General features: G+C 43.2%; 1 protein-coding gene across 1 annotated transcript in view; it reads left to right on the top strand.

The window, feature by feature from the left end:
- dcbld2 (discoidin, CUB and LCCL domain containing 2) overlaps window positions 1-16,811 on the top strand; it is a 100,255-nt gene that overhangs the window by 69,375 nt on the left and 14,069 nt on the right. The window contains exons 6-8 of the mRNA XM_078232888.1: window positions 11,142-11,275; window positions 12,958-12,998; window positions 14,757-14,972. Coding sequence (XP_078089014.1) covers window positions 11,142-11,275; window positions 12,958-12,998; window positions 14,757-14,972 — 391 coding nt within the window. The remainder of the gene's footprint in view (window positions 1-11,141; window positions 11,276-12,957; window positions 12,999-14,756; window positions 14,973-16,811) is intronic.

Below are 16,811 nucleotides of genomic sequence, written 5' to 3'. Positions count from 1 at the left end.
ATTTCTTGACGTACAGTATTTCTTAAGTTGTGGGATACTTCAGAAAAAGCATCATGATGGGTCATAGTCGTTAGCTGCAAATGTCCTCGAGCACATTCTTGATGCTTCATTACCAAAGCAATGTTCCAGGTTGCCTGTGGCTACTGTGGATAAGCAGCCATTTGTTACTCTGCTTCCAAAAGCACCTAATTGACTGTTAAAACATTTTCTCGAGTTTGTGAAAGGTGGTACATAAAACATCAGCCCATATTTTCCTTTTTTAATTAGCTAAAATGAGAGAATGTTAATATCACCCTTCATGTCAGAATAATAGATTGCAAAGAATATTTGAATTAAAGTGTTTTTTTTTGTAATGAGAGGGACTGGGGTTCAGTCTGTACTTCAGCAAGTTGAGATCACCCTGATGAGATGGTGGGTATTCACTGCTGGAGATCAGAGTCTCCAAGGTGAACATGCCCAGAGTTAAGTTCAGAAACCACAGTTCTGTCAGCTGGTGCCAAGCTTGGCAATTGGAACATTTATTTAAGCTCTGCCGAAGCATTCACTTGATGAGGTTTATCAGGTCTCGCCTCAGATCTTACACAGAAACAGCTGGGTTTCAGCAATCTGCAGGCATAAGTAGAGCAGAGGGCATAGAGTGCACCCAACCACTTCACTCCTTGGCTTTCAGAGTGCTTACTTCACATTCCACACAAAAGACTCACTGGACTGATTTCATTGAATTCCAAAGAGCGCACAAAGGTTAATGAAATACCAAGCCAGTAATGTCATTTTTAGTAATATCTTTATTCAGTGGCTTTGTAGAATACCCCCACTGAATTCATTTAGTGGTGCTAATGCCTGAAGAATGAACCAAACAAAAACCAGCCAAATTGTTCCTTTTGGAAAAACAAAAAAAATTCCTAATGCCATCAGTAGTGAAACAGAACAAGTAAAATTGATTTAAACTTCTGCCCTCCTGCACTGTGCTTGTCCCTTCCTCTCTTTCTCCCCACACCCACTCCCACGAGCCCTTTCACCTCCTCCAACTTCCTGCAGCTGCTGACTGGGTCAAATTACTGACATTCATATAATTGCAGTTCTCTCTGCCCTTCAGCCAATGGAAAGTGCACTTCCAGCAGGAATAGATTGGACTTCTCCCTGAGGTAGGGGGACTACACTACTACTGCAGGTAGTGAGTGTCAAACAGTTCTGACTATTTAACTCCTTAGGTACTGACCAACTGAGGTTGTCACAGTTCAAATAGCTTGTACATCTACCTCATCATATTAGAGTGCTTCACATACAGCGAATTGCTTTTAGAAGTGCACTGACTATTATCGCACTGCACAGAAGGAGGCCATTCAGCTCTTGATAACCAATCAATCCCACTCTTCCGTCTTCTCCTAAAGCTTGGCAAATTTCTCTTTTGCCAGTAGATAGGTATATATCCAAATTCCTTTTTGAAAATTACTTTTGAAACTGTTTCCACCACCTTTTCAAGCAGTGAATTCCAGATCATAACAATTTGCTGCATAAAAGTAATCCCACATTTGCAAAAACCACCCCCCCCCCCCCCACCCCCCCCCCCCCCCCCCCCCCCCCCCCCCACACACACACACACGTGTTTTGCCAATGATTTTAAATCTGTCCTCTGGTTATAGGTCCAGCCCAAATTGGAAACGTTTCACCATAGCTGCTATAAAAGCCCCTCATAACTTTGAACACTGCTATTAAATCTTTCCCTAACCTTCTCTGTTCCGACGGGAATAATCTCAGTTTCTCTAATCCGCCTGCAAATTGGAAATTCTCATCCCTGGTACCATCTCCATCTGTAGCTTCTCCAAGGCCATGACGTCTTTACTAAAGTACTGTGCAGAATTGGAAACAGCGCCCTAGTTGAGGTTGATGAGGTGATTAATAAGAGGATGCTATAATTTCTTTGTTTTTGTACACTTTGGGCCCTATTTTACCATTTTGATTCTATGTGCTGAATCTGGGCGTGATTCAGATCCAACTTGAAAACCTGTTCTCTGGCGCCCCCATACACACTCAGCCTGAAAAAAAAGTCACGAGTCTGAATCGCGCTGTGGGCGATGCTTATCGTGCCTGAAATGCTGCAGCTCCAATCGGAGCCTTCAATTGTGCATACGCAGTGAAAACAAATTTGAAAACCGCTCCCCTGCCATATTGCTCCCGGGCCGCAAAAAGCGGATAAAGCGGCCCGGGAATGATGGCCCCCACAGACATTGCCCCACCCCCACAACATAACTTTCCTCCTTATCCACTCACCCCCCTACGTTAGCGAGCCGCTGGAAACTCTGAACTTACCTCTTCAGAAGCTGGAGAGCCTGAAACAGACCTTTGCCGAGCAAACTTGGGGAAATAAATACTGATGTCTTGAGGAGTGTACATATTACAGAGAAGGAGGTACTGGAAGTCTTAAAGCGCATCAAGGTAGATAAATCTGCGGGACCGGATGAGATATATCCCAAGACGTTGTGGGAGGCTAGGGAGGAAATTGCGGGTCCCCTAGCCGAGATATTTGAATCGTCGATAGTCACTGGTGAGGTGCCTGAAGATTGGAGAGTGGCAAATGTTGTGCCTTTGTTTAAGAAGGGCTGCAGGGAAAAGCCTGGGAACTACAGGCCAGTGAGCCTCACATCTGTGGTGGGTAAATTGTTGGAAGGTATTTTGAGAGACAGGATCTACAGGCATTTAGAGATGCAAGGACTGATTAGGGATAGTTAGCATGGCTTTGTGAGTGGAAAATCATGTCTCTCAAAGTTGATTGAGTTTTCTGAAGGGGTAACCAAGAAGGTGGATGAAGGCAGTGCAGTTGATGTTGACTACATGGACTTTAGCAAGGCCTTTGACAAGGGACCGCATGGTAGGTTGTTGCACAAAGTTAAATCTCACGGGATCCAGGGTGAGGTATCTAAATGGATATAAAATTGGCTTCTTGACAGAAGCCAGAGGGTGGTTGTAGAGGGTTGTTTTTCAAACTGGAGGCCTTTGACCAGCGGTGTGCCTCAGGGATCAGTGCTGGGCCCACTATTATTTGTCATTTATATTAATGATTTGGATGAGAATATAGGGGGCATGGTTAGTAAGTTTGCAGATGACACCAAGATTGATGGCATAGTGGACAGTGAAGAAAGTTATCTCCAATTGCAACGGGATCTTGATCAATTGGGCCAGTGGGCTGACGAATGGCAGATGGAGTTTAATTTAGACAAATGCGAGGTGATGCATTTTGGTAGGGCGTTGGGGAGAAGTACAGAACAAAGAGATCTAGGGGTACATGTTCATAGCTCCTTGAAAGTGGAGTCACAGGTGGACAGAGTGGTGAAGAAGGTATTCAGCATGCTTGGTTTCATCGGTCAGAACATTGAATACAGGAGTTGGGACGTCTTGTTGAAGTTGTACAAGACATTGGTAAGGCCACACTTGGAATATTGCGTGCAATTCTGGTCACCCTATTATAGAAAGGATATTATGAAACTAGAAAGAGTGCAGAAAAGATTTACTAGGATGCTACTGGGACTTGATGGATTGAGTTATAAGGAGAGGCTGAATAGACTGGGACTTTTTTCTCTGGAGCGTAGGAAGCTGAGGGGTGACCTTATAGAGGTCTATAAAATAATGAGGGGCATAGACAAGGTAGATAGTCAATATCTTTTCCCAAAGGTAGGGAGTCTAAAACTTGAGGGCGTAGGTTTACGGTGAGAGGGGAGAGATACAAAAGTGTCCAGAGGGGCAATTTTTTCACACACAGGGTGGTGAGTGTCTGGAACAAGCTACCAGAGGTAGTAGTAGAGGCGGGTACAATTTTATCTTTTAAAAAGCATTAGATAGTTACATGGGTACGATGGGGTATAGAGGGATATGGGCCAAATGCAGGCAATTGGGATTTGCTTAGGGGTTTTAAAAAAAAAAAAGGGCGGCATGGACAAGTTGGGTCGAAAGGCCTGTTTCCATGCTGTAAACCTCTATGACTCTATGTCAGTTGTGTGCCGAATCTGGACGGGCGAACACAATGGTAAAGGGGGAAATGCTGGTAAGATTGTGCGTCCAGCTCAATTGACGTCACGCCCGTTTTGGGCGCGGTGCTGATCGCGGCCATTTTCGGGCCTTGGTAAAGTGGGAATCTGCACGGAAGCAGGTGTGGGTCGCGCTATTCACCTCACGCCCGATTTTACCAAGTTTCCGCGCCCGAAAACGGGCACAACGCAATGGTAAAATCGGGCCCTTTGTTTCTTTTGGTGTACACCGGGTCCTGTGAGCCTTTTTAACTGCCTTCTCAACATGCCCTACCTCCTCCAAATATTTGTGTAGCAATCTCTCGGGTCTCTCTGCTTCTGTAACCACCCCCTCCCAATTTAAACATTACGCCATTTCATTTTTATATTAGGTAGCTAGATTAACATTACATATAGGTAATTATTTGGGCTTAAACTATCACAGCCAGGGAAAGATATGTTGATGAGCAATAGTGGGGGATTTGAATTCCCCACCCCTTCCCTCAACTGGAAGAAGCAGGTTTAAATTGAAGTGGTGAGCTACCTCTGCCTTACTGCCACATTTGGACAACTGCAAGTGCATTCACCAAAAGCCAACATAACAGTGATTAGCACTGCTGCCTCACAACACCAGGGACTTGGGTTCGATTCCGGTCTTGGGTGACTGTGTGGAATCTGTACGTTCTCCCTGTGTCTGCGTGGGATCCTCCGGGTGCTTCCGTTTCCTCCCACGGTCCAAAGTTGTGCAGGTTAGGTGGATTGGCCATGCTAAATTGTCCCTTAGTGTCCAAAGATGTGTAGGTTAGGGGAATTAGTGGGGTAAATAAATATGTGAGGTTACAGGGATAGGACCTGGGTAAGATGCTCTGTCAGAATTGGTGCAGGCTAGATCGGCCAAATGACCTTCTCCTGGCACTATAGGGTTTCTGATTCTACATGGATGCTGGCCTCCAATGACATTCAGTTAAAACTGTTGGGGTCCTAATTACATCTTAAGGCCCCTATTGCATTTGTTAATGAAGCACATTCTAGTTTCCATCAGCATCCTGTGTTAAAACGCCGGCTGTCAGCATTTTCCAGCAGTGACGAGGCAGTAAGTTGATATTTTTGCTATTATCTACTCACCGCCCCCTTCCCATCAGCGCTGTCCTTTGTTTTGCGAGCCACTTGCGCTTCACAAAAGCCATCTGATAATCCTTGCAATCTTCAATGAGGTCTATTAGTTAGACGTAGAATGCATAATGTTCTATTGAAGCAATTCTCTTGTGACTTTTTTTAAAAAAAAATTCAAGGATACAAGATAGGCAGCAGACACGGAATACAGCGAAACCAGTGAAACATCACCCTGCCGAATGTGGTTGGGAATGGATAATGCAACATTGTGCATTCCAAATTCTAACCTGACTCACTCCGACCCAGTACATGTTTATACCACTTGTGGTCTCTTGCAAGATAAACAAGATGACCAGTGACTGGTACTGTTCAGTCCAGTGAGATGTGGTCAGACATCCTCCCTAAACGCATTCCTAGCCAGTTCCTATTTGTATCACTCTGGTAGCAAGGCTGTTTACTCAACTTGCAGTTTGAAAGTATTACTGCAGACGGTGGTCTGTAGACATTGTTAGAAGGCGGAGTGCACGTTACGCTTTTCAGCAGTGTTGTTAGTGCTCTCGCTGAATTTCAGGTCATTGCTCACCACTGTCACTGCCCTGGAGTCGGCAGATGTGAAGATAGAAACTACATATGGGTAAATTTCTTGTTAGAACACTTAATAATATTTGATGTGGAGTTGCCAGTGTTGGACTGGGGTAGGCACAGTAAGCAGCCTCACAACACCAGGTTAAAGTCCAACAGGTTTATTTGGTAGCACAAGCTTTTGGAGCATTGCCCCTTCACCAGGTGACTCCGAAAGCTCGTGCCACTAAATAAACCTATTGGATTTTAACCTGGTGTTGTGAGACTACTTACTGTTAGTAACACTTGGAAGAGATTTATGCAGCATTGTTTAAAATAAGCAGGTTAGCAATAATACAACAATAATAATAATAGCAGCTCGGTATGGCTCCTGCTCTGCCCAAGACCATAAGAAACTACAAAAGGTCGTGAATGTAGCCCAATCCATCACGCAAACTAGCCTCCCATCCATTGACTCTGTCTACACTTCTAGCTGCCTCAGCAAAGCAGCCAGTATAATTAAGGACCCCATGCACCCCGGACATTCTCTCATCCAAAAAGTCTGAGGTCACGTACCAACCGACTCAAGAACAGCTTCTTCCCTGCTGCTGTCAGACTTTTGAATGGACCTACCTTGCATTAAGTTGATCTTTCTCTGCACCCTACTGTAACACTAAATTCTGCACTCTCTCTCATTTCCTTCTCTATGAACGGTATGCTTTGTCTGGATAGCACTCAAGAAACAATACTTTTCCCTGTATGCTAATACATGTGACAATAAATCAAATCAAACCATCCTTAAACTAATGCTGGCAAAGGGCACACTTTGCGTTTGTACCAAGCAATTGTGGATTTGAAAAATCTACCCTGCATATTGTTCTGTCTTTTACGCCCAGAAATGACTGTAATGAATATTTAATATATGTGCATGATATTCCCTTTCCCCGCTTGTTTAATGGAATTTAAAATAAACAGCTCATTGCCTACTTTCAAATAATAGACAGACATTGTTTTTTGTCTGTGGTAATTTCAAGCTTGAATGAAGAGAATAGAAGTAAGTGATGCTATTTTCTTTACCTGGCACCTTTCAAAATTACCAAGAGTCTGGTGGTCCCTTGTTTAATCCTCATGGAAGCTAGCCTGTGTACGTCTGCTGCAGGCCTTTTTTCCCTGTCTCAGCCCTAACAGCAAAATTGCCTGTTTCCTATATATGCTGTACATGATGGAATCACACAAAATTAGCATATTCAGATGCAGACAGAGTTGAAATGATCAAAGTGCAAATGACTAATTAGTTGAGTGTTTTCTCCTTGGGTGGCATGGTGGCACAGCGTCAGGAACGTGGGATCAATTCCAGCCTCGGGTCACTGTCTGTGTGGAGTTTGCACATTCTCCTCGGGTCTGTGTGGGTTTCCTCCGGGTGCTCCGGTTTCCTCCCTCGGTCCAAAGATGTGCAGGTTAGGTCGATGGGGCATGCTAAATTGCCCCTTAGTGTCAAGGAGATTAGCAGCATAAATATGTGGGATTACAGGGATAGGGCCTGGGTGGAATTGTTGTCGGTGCAGGATCAATGGGCTCTTTCTGCACAGTAGGGGTTCTATGATATGATTCTTCTAGCTTATCATCTTAGCTTTGAGTTCTCTCAGTCCCAGAAGTTTGTTTCCTTTGTTGTCACCATACCCTTAATCACATCATTTTGCTACTTTTGTCTTTCTTTGAACCTCCCTCAGTCCACATCTCAATGTTGTCCACCCACCTGATTTTCCTTCTTCCTCTTCTGTTTTTACCTTCAATTTCTCCTTCAGTTGTTGTCAGGACAGGTTATCTTTTCCAATGTCCGCACTTGGTAGGTCTGTAACATTCTGGCTCCCCAGCATCAAATTTGGCGGGACCCCAGAGATGCACTGGGAAATCCCTCTCGGAAGTTCCCATGTAAGGCTTTACGCAACAATTGTCCAGAAACACGAACTTCCCCTGGACAATTGCACCTCTAATTTTAGCGTAACCATTTTGAATACCCAGACTGAGGTGCCCACAGAACACCCCCGCACCCCCAATACTCTGTATCCCCACCCTGACTAAACATTCCCCCCAAGCCCTCCACCCCCAACCCAGTGTCTGAAGCCACCCTCTGACTCAATGCAGCCCTCCCAATGATCCAAATCTCATCCAGTTCCTTGGATACTTATCTTTTCCCTGGCCTCTTTAAACCTGATGTGGAGGTGCCGGCATTGGACTGGGGTAAACACAGTAAGAAGTCTCACAACACCAGATTAAAGTCCAACAGGTTTATTTGGTAGCACAAGCCACTAGCTTTCGAAAGTCAGTGGCTTGTGCTACCAAATAAACCTGTTGGACTTTATCCTGGTGTTGTGAGACTTCTTACTCTCTTTAAACCTTGCATGCTTTTCAGTAAGAGTTTTAACAACACCAGGTTAAAGTCCAACAGGTTTATTTGGTAGCAAATACATTAGCTTTCGGAGCGCTGCTCCTTCGTCAGATGGAGTGGAAATCTGCTCTCAAACAGGTTTGAGAGCAGATTTGAGAGCCCTGTTTGAGAGCAGATTTCCACTCCATCTGACGAAGGAGGAGCGCTCCGAAAGCTAATGGTATTTGCTACCAAATAAACCTGTTGGACTCTTACTGTGTTTACCCCAGTCCAACGCCGGCATCTTCACATCATGCTTTTCAGTAGCCAGTGCAGTGAAAGTGTAAAATGGAAGCATGCCTCCCCCTGCCTGTTTGCCAGAACTGTACTGCACTGGGACCTTTGGGAACTCTTCTGCTGCAGGCCCCAAGCAGCTCCAGTCAGCAGAGATTTCAATGAAGTTTCCCAATGCAGGTAAGTGCACTTTAAACCCTTGTAATTCCAGTGGGCCATCACTTTCCGATGCTGGGAGTAAGTGATGACCCGTTATCTTTCTCTCTCTAACTGTACTCAGCAGTCCTTTTGATTCCTGAACTTCTACCCTTGATCTGTCCATTTAGCTGATTCTGAGTATCCTCCGCCTTGCCCACACTTCAAAAGTTCTTATCCACCTCTCCAACTCCAACTTCTGCCCCCGTAGAATGCAGCACTCCACACCAATGACCGTACAATAAGTTTCTTCAGCTTCAGGCTGAGTAACATATAAAAGCCTAGTCGGTAGGAACAGTCATTTCAGCAGTTTCAAAGCCAGCTGTGGGGGCCACAGATAGTTTGACAGAGACATTGAAGGTTTCAGTGTAAGTAAAAAGAAAAATATTTCCAATGGTGAAAATAGGAAGTGAAGAAAAATCAGGGAACATCAACAGATCAGGCATCATCTGTGGAAAGGAATAAAGTTGATTTTTTAATGCTATTCACCTGTAATGCTTTCTAGTTGTGAAGAAGGGTTTATACCCGAGGTGTTCACTCCTGGTCGCTCCACAAATGTTGCCTGGCTTGCTGAGTGTTTTCAGCATTTTTTTTGTTTCAAGGTTTTGCTGTTGAAAGTTTTTAAAGTCTTTAAAGTTTATTTATTAATGTCACAAATAGGTTTACATTAACACTGCAATTAAGTTACTGTGAAAACCCCCGAGTTGCCACACACTGCTGCCTGTTCGGGTACACTGAGGGAGAATTTAGTGTGGCCAGTGTACCTAACCAGTGTGCCTTTCGGATTGTGGGAGGAAACCGGAGCACCCGGAGGAAACCCACGCAGACATGGGGAGAATGTGCAAACTCCACACAGTCAGTGACCCAAGCTGGGAATCGAACCCGAGTCCTTGCCGCTGTGAGGCAACAGTGCTAACTGCGGCCCCCATCAACTTTAATCCTTTCTACAGATACCTGACCTGTTGATGTTCCCTGATTTTTCTTCACTACCTATTTCCACCATTAGAAATATTTTTCTTGGTGCCACCGTGCCGCTCTTTTGTCGTGACACAGTTTCATCAGCCATTAATGTAACCAGAAATTTACTGAGTCCCCTGAGAAATTGGTAACAGAAATAGGTTCCAGTACATAATGCTGAATAGTTTCATTGACTCCTTTTAAATAAACTTTATTTTACTGTGATTCCCTTAATCTTCAATAGCTTATTTTCATAATTCAGAGCTGATCCATGACAACCGTGTGCATTGTATCATTCCAGTTGTTGTATATCTCATAAACCATGCTGGAGTTTTGCATAAACATGAATCTCTGCTGCCACCTCCTACTATCCAAAGCAAGTGCAGTTATTATGCTCAATTGTTTGAGACACTCAGTTGCTCAGTCAGAGAACAGGTTAAAGCTGCCTCAACAGTGGCAGTTAAACTAGAGTGAGCCAAGAAACTCAAGTCTTTGGCTGGAGGCAGTCAACTAATCTGCTTGTGGGCCGTATGTAATCGGTTAATTTTTTTATCCATTTCTCTGTCAGTGACATCCCATTAAGGTGTGGAAGTTTATTTTGAATGAATTCCAGTGCTAAACATGAGGCAGGGAAGTCTGACCAGCTTCCAAAACCTCCAGGCCGAAACAAGTTGCCTGAACCCCTCCCCACCCACTTTGTTCCTGATGTGAAGACAGTTATACCAAGAAACATGGATGTATTATTAATGCATTCCTCCTGCAACTATATATTCAAAAGTTATATGTCAATGTAAAGAAAAATACAGTTGTCTTGAAAAATGATCAAATGTTTAAAAGCTGTTTTGTGTCAGCTCAACACCAAAGCAATGACATAACTATATCACAGAATTGTTATGGCAGAAGGAGGCCATTTGGCCCATCATGTCTCCAGCTCTCCAAATGAGCATCTTGGCTTCGTGCCGTTTCCCTGTAACCCTGCATATTGTTTCTAATCAAGTAAATATCTAATGCCCTTTTGAATGCCTCGATTGAACCTGCCTCCACCACATTTCCAGGCAGCACATTCTAGACCTGAACCACTCGCTGTGTATAAGCACTTAAGAATTTTGAAGAGCAGGAGGTAAGGTCATTGAACCTATGATGCCTGTAAATTTCTCCCAATTTCCTGCCATGATATTAATGGAATTGACAGAAACCCTGGTGAAACAGTGTAAATGACTATCTTTTGCCACTTACATTAGCTCTCTAAGATCACACTAAAATTACATCAGGAAATTGGAATAATCCTTGTGACAATTCCAGGTTCCAGACTCCACTGCACTTCAGTCACATGTCCCTCAATCACACTTTGATTCCACGATTCCATCACATTCTCAAAGGTCTTCCCGAGTAGCACATTTCATAAATCTGTTACCTTTTGAGTAAAACAAAGCTTTCTTAAACTTGAATCCCCAATCTTTTAACCGATCTATCCCTTGTGTTTGAACTCTTGGCTTTAACCATAGTGAACAATTTGTCTGGATCAACTAAGTAAAACAAATAATGCCTTCAACACAAAGTGAAAACAGACATGTTTTAGGCCCCTAAGCTGTTGTATGGATCTGTAATGAGTTACTGTTCATGGCGAATGTTGCCTGTCATCTCTTTTCCAGTCCTCTCTGCTGTGTATGGCTGGTGTTCATGCTGGTGTCGTGTCAAATTTCCTGGGTGGCCGGATCAATGTTGTCATGAGTAAAGGCATTCCATACTATGAAAGCACTCTTGCAAATAATGTCTCCTCAAAACTGTAAGTTCAATCATTGAGAAAAAAAAATTGCTGTGATCATTTGCTTATAACAATGAGGTTGGGAGAGTCATAATTATGTAATGTTCAGAGGAATGCAAATATTGCATTTATGTTAGTAAAGATATCGTGTTAGTCAAAAATCCAAAAAGGACCATCTTGATCCTTGCTGACACATGCTATTTTTTGCAGAGCAATCCATAATATCACTGTGCACTAAAGTTGCACAAAGTCAGCTCAGTGAAGGCTTTGCGTCCGGTTTTCTCACTCTTTCTAATATCTTTTGTGAGAAAAATTAATCCTCTGCCTGATACTTCATTGCCGCTGCATAGCTGAAACTGAGAGCGTAGAAAGCTGAGATAACTGAATGTTGGTCAGCTGAATAAGAATGGGAAATGATAGAAACACACAGCAGGTTGATCAGCATCTGAAGGAGAGTGGTTAAGGATTTGGATATGATCATTCATCAAATCTGAAAGGAGTGATGGTTTTTATATTCCAGTAAAAGTGATAATTCAATTGTTTTGCACCCAAGTTAGCTGATATTATAAATTATTCAATTTGTTAAGGGACAGCCCACTGTCTTTCAAATCACCATCCTAATCTCCCCTCTCAAAAGACTTGTCCTTAATCCCTCACTTCTTACAGACTCCTTCTCTCCAACATCCATTTCCTGATATATCCATGATTGTATTGTTGCCTCTCAAATCCATCTCCACACCTCCTTCAAAGTCCTATTTGAATTCCTTCAATCAGGCTTCCATGCTTGCCACTGCAACAAAGTGGTCCTAACCAAATATCACACTGGGGCGTGAGCTTCAACCCCACCCACCCGGCATAAATGGATTTCGCTCAGGTGAGAAAAATTTGGAAATGTAAAATCTGACCCCCGGTTTTAACAGGAGCTGGCAACCAGCCCATTCTCATGAGGTGATTTTTGGTCATTTAAATATCTTGAAGAGGCTGCATGCCTCATTTGACCTACCTTCCAGGCTTAACACTGGCCAATTGGCTTTCCCAGGCCTTGGGGAAACCCAGCAGCTAACGGCTGGTGAGGAGTGAGGACTGCCTCATGATGAAGTGGCTTTGCAGCACTGCTTGTGGGCCAAGAATAGCAGGCATGCTTCCAACTAGCCCACCAAATGTACAAAAAGATTTGGGTTAAAACTGCACAACATGTGGGCCCCCACCGAAGTGGCTATCCTCACTGCCTCTGCCCTATTCTCACCTTACTCACAAAACCTAACCCAGTAACTTTCATGACCCATAACTGTGGTATATTTAGTCTGCCAAATGTTTCCGCTGCTGTTGGCAATGCTACCCAAGTTATCCTCTTCCAATACCTCTCCTCCATTGTCCAGCACATTTTACACTTTCTTACCTATCCAGTTATAACCAGAGCACCTTGGTTTCTCTCATTGCTCTGGCTAACAATTACTGGTTGGAAAGGACTCAATGTATCTTGTGCTTGTTGATCACACTGTAACCTCTGTGGACCTGCCAGACCAATGAGGTGTCATTTCCTTTATTTGTATACTTTTTGAAATAACCTATTCGAAAGGAATGGGAATATTTTAAATACAATATTTAGTAGCTCATGTCAGGATAGTTAAACGATTAATTCTGAGATATTTTATTACACAGTAATGTATAATTTAATCATACTAGCTTCTTTAATTTTACAGTGGCCCATTATCAGCCAGTCTGTTTACATTCAAGACCAATGGTGAGTATCTGGTCAAAGAAGCCAACTGTGATTTTATGCTTCTGCATGTTGCCTTAAATATTGAGCTTCTCAGTTTCTAAATGCAGCATTTAAAACAATCACTCGTGTCTGCAAAAAAAGCCTAATCAATTTTCCACTCTACCACTTCATTCTGGCATATATACGCCTGTATTTACAGATGTAATTTTCCCATTTTTCTTCTGTCACTTCAGAAACCCATAACTCATGCTGGATACAGTTCCAAAGGTTCTGACAACTCTCTTGAGTGCCTCATCTAAATGGCCATTTTACATCCATAAACCTTCAGTGTAGCAGGAAACAACATGGCACCGTTGCCCAGCCTGATTTTTGCCGTCATGTACCTATATCTTCCAACAATGTAGTTGGAACCTGACGAGGTTTTCTTTTCTGCTCTGCAACACTGGAAACACAAAGGCCAATTACAGTTGTAGCTGCTCGTTCAGCAGATTCAGAACATGGGTCCTACCTGGAAAGCTTCCATATCTTTATGGGTTGGCGCCTGATCAAATGGCGCTTGCAACATTCTGAAAGGGCTTTTGACAAGATGGACACAAGAGGTTGCTTCCCCTGGCTGGGGAATCTGAAACATGGGGGCATGTTTAAGACTGAATTGAGAAGAAATTCCTTCATTCAAAGGGGTGCACATTTTGGGATTGTCCCCTCCAGATGGTTCTGGATGTCCCATCGTTGGATGTACTTAATTCATAGATTCATAGACATTTGTAGCACAGAAGAAGGCCATTCGGCCTATTGCGTCCATGCCAATCAATAAAGATCTGACGACATTAGTCCCATTTTACAGCACTTGGCCCATATCCCTGGAGGTTACTATATTGCAAGTGAATATCTAAATACTAGAGTTACAAGGATTTCTGACTCAACCTCCCATTCAACTGTTAATTCCAGACTCCTACCATCCACTGGGTGAAAACGTTTCTCCTCAACTCCCCTCTTAGCCTTCTACCTTTTACCTTAAATCTATGCCCCCTGATTATTGACTCCTCTACTAATGAAAAAAGTGTCTTCTTATACACCCCATCTATGCCCCTCATAATTTTATACACCTCCAAAAAGTCACCTCTCAACCTTCGCTGTCTCAATGAAAATAGCCCCAGCCTGTTCAATCTTTCTTCATAGTTCAGCCTCTCCAGCCCAGGCAGCATCCTGGTAAATCTCTGCACCCTCTCCAGTGCAATCACATCCTTGAGGCTGAAATGGACAGATTTGTTTGGCCTCAGGGGATCAAGAGATATGGTGGTGTGGGCAAGAAAGTGGAGTTGAGACGGACAACAAGGCTCCTTCAACAGCACTTCCCAATCTGCGGCTCTACCACCCAGAAGGACAAGAGCAGCAGACACATGGAAACAGCACCACCTCAAATTTCCCCTCCTAACCATGCAGCATGTCACCATTCCTTCTCTGTCACTGAATCAAAAATCCTGGAATTCCACCACCCTTTCCAATAGTCCAATGGAAGTACTTGCACTAGATGGACTGCAGTGATTCTTGCAATTAGGAATGAGTAATATATTCTGGCCTTGCCAGTGCCAATTTTGCATCAACAAATTAAAAGTAAATAATGCTGGGACTAAAAGTCGTCATATGAGATGAATAAAAACTAGTGGTCTTTCATGCTTTTTTTAAACAATTGTTTGATTTTAGTTAGTCCTTTAGTCCTTGTGTGTACATGGCAGGTTGCAGTCTGATGATTTTAGATGTTTGCTATGTGTTTTATAGGTTGCTATGGAACACTGGGAATGGAGTCTGGGGTCATCGGAGACAGCCAGATCAATGCGTCTTCAGTTCTCCAGTGGCACGACCCTTCCGGACAGTTTCATGTCTGGGGACCAGAAAAGGCGCGTCTGAAAAAGCCTGGTTCACCCTGGGCTGCTTTTCATACTGATGAACCCCAGTGGCTTCAAATAGACTTGAAGAAAGAGAAGAAAATAACAGGTAACAACTCGTGTCGTTGGCAAAGATTGATTTTATGTGCAGATCTATACGAAGTTTTATGCTAAGACCATAAGACATAGCAGCAGAAGTAAGACATTTGGGCCATCAAGTCTGCTCCGCCATTCAGTTAAATCATGACTGATCTGATGTGATAATTCTCAACTCCACTTTCCTGCCTTATCCACATAACCCTTAATTTCCTTGCTGATTAAAAATCTATCTCAACCTTGGAAATGTTTAATGATCCAGCCTCTTCAGCCCTCTAATTGAGAGAAGAAACTTCTCCTTATCTCTGTCTTAAATGGATGATCCCTTATTCTGAGATGATGCCCTCTGGTTCTAGATTCTCCCACAAGGCGAAACAACCTCTCAGCATCTGTCCTGTCAAGCCTCCTGAGAATCCTATATGTCTCAATAAGGTCACCTCTCATTCTTCTAAACTCCAGTGAGAATAGCCCCAAAGTACTCAACCTCACCTATCAAGAAATCCCTCCATACCCAGGATAAATCTAGTGAACTTTCTCTGGACTGCCTCCAACACCAGTGTAGTAGATAAGGGGACCAAAACTATTCACAATATTCCAGGTGTAGTCTAACTGGTGCCTTATATAGTTTTAGCAAGACTTCCCTATTTTTATACTCTATTCCCTTTGAAATAAAGGCCAGCATTCCATTTGCCTTCCCTATTACCTGCTGAATGTGCATGCTCGCTTTTTGTGATTTATGCATGATGACTCCCCAAGTCCCCCTGTGCTACACCTTTCTGCAGTCTTTCACTATTTAAATAATATTCAGCTCCTTTATTCTGTCTGCCTTCCAAACCCATTACCACTACCACCTAGAAGGACAAGGGCAGCAGATATCTGGGAACACCACCATCTGGAGCCTCCCCACCAAATCACTCACCATCCTGACTTGGAAATATATCGCTGTTCCTTCACTGTTGCTGGGTCAAAATCCTGAAATTCCCTCCCTAACAGCACTGTGGATGAGCCTACACCACTTGGACTGCAGCGGTTCATGAAGGCAGCTCACCACAGTCTACTTAAGGGCCACTAGGGATGGGCAATAAATGCTGGCCTAGCCAAAGTGGCCACATCCCATAAATGAATTTTTTTAAATTTTCCGTGGATTTGGAAAGTGCTGTCGAAGTTGCCTTGTTGAAATGCTGCAGTGCATCTTGTAGATTCTATGCTGTCACTGTGTGACACTGATGGAGGAAGTGAATGTTTAAGGTGGTTGATGAGGTGCCAATCAAGCAGGCTGCTTTGTCTTGGATGGTGTTGAGCTCCTTGAGTGTTGCAAGAGCTGCACTCATCCAGGCAAGTGGACAGTATTCCATCGCATTTTCTTTGTTTTCTCGAATGCCAGTGCCAATACACACAAAATAAACTACCGCAAAATAATGTGCTCCACTATTTTCTTCTATGTGTTTATCTCATCAAATTCTTAAACTTATAGACAACACTGCCCTGGATGTACATCCAAATGGAGGATAATTTGGTGGTTCCTTTACAGGCACGCTCTCCAATCACCTCAATTCCCTAAAATTTGTTGCACTCAGAAAATACAATTGACCTGGGAACAAACTTGGGAAAATTTCCTCCGTTTGGCTTGTTCAAACTGACATAAAATATAAACCATTCGCAAAGACTAATAAAAGGACAATTTTAACAATGCAAATATGAGTGTAATTATTTATTTAATCCATGCCAGAGTAGTACAATGAATGAACAACTCATGCAGCCCATGACAACTTTGGATGAATGATGTATATTATCATTGCAGACTTATGTAATAGAGACCCCTTTGACAAAGTTTAGAAGTCATCAGTTTACG

This window comes from Mustelus asterias, chromosome 17 (assembly GCF_964213995.1).
Source record: "Mustelus asterias chromosome 17, sMusAst1.hap1.1, whole genome shotgun sequence".
Lineage (NCBI taxonomy): Eukaryota > Metazoa > Chordata > Chondrichthyes > Carcharhiniformes > Triakidae > Mustelus > Mustelus asterias.
This window is presented reverse-complemented; position numbering and strand designations above follow the sequence as displayed.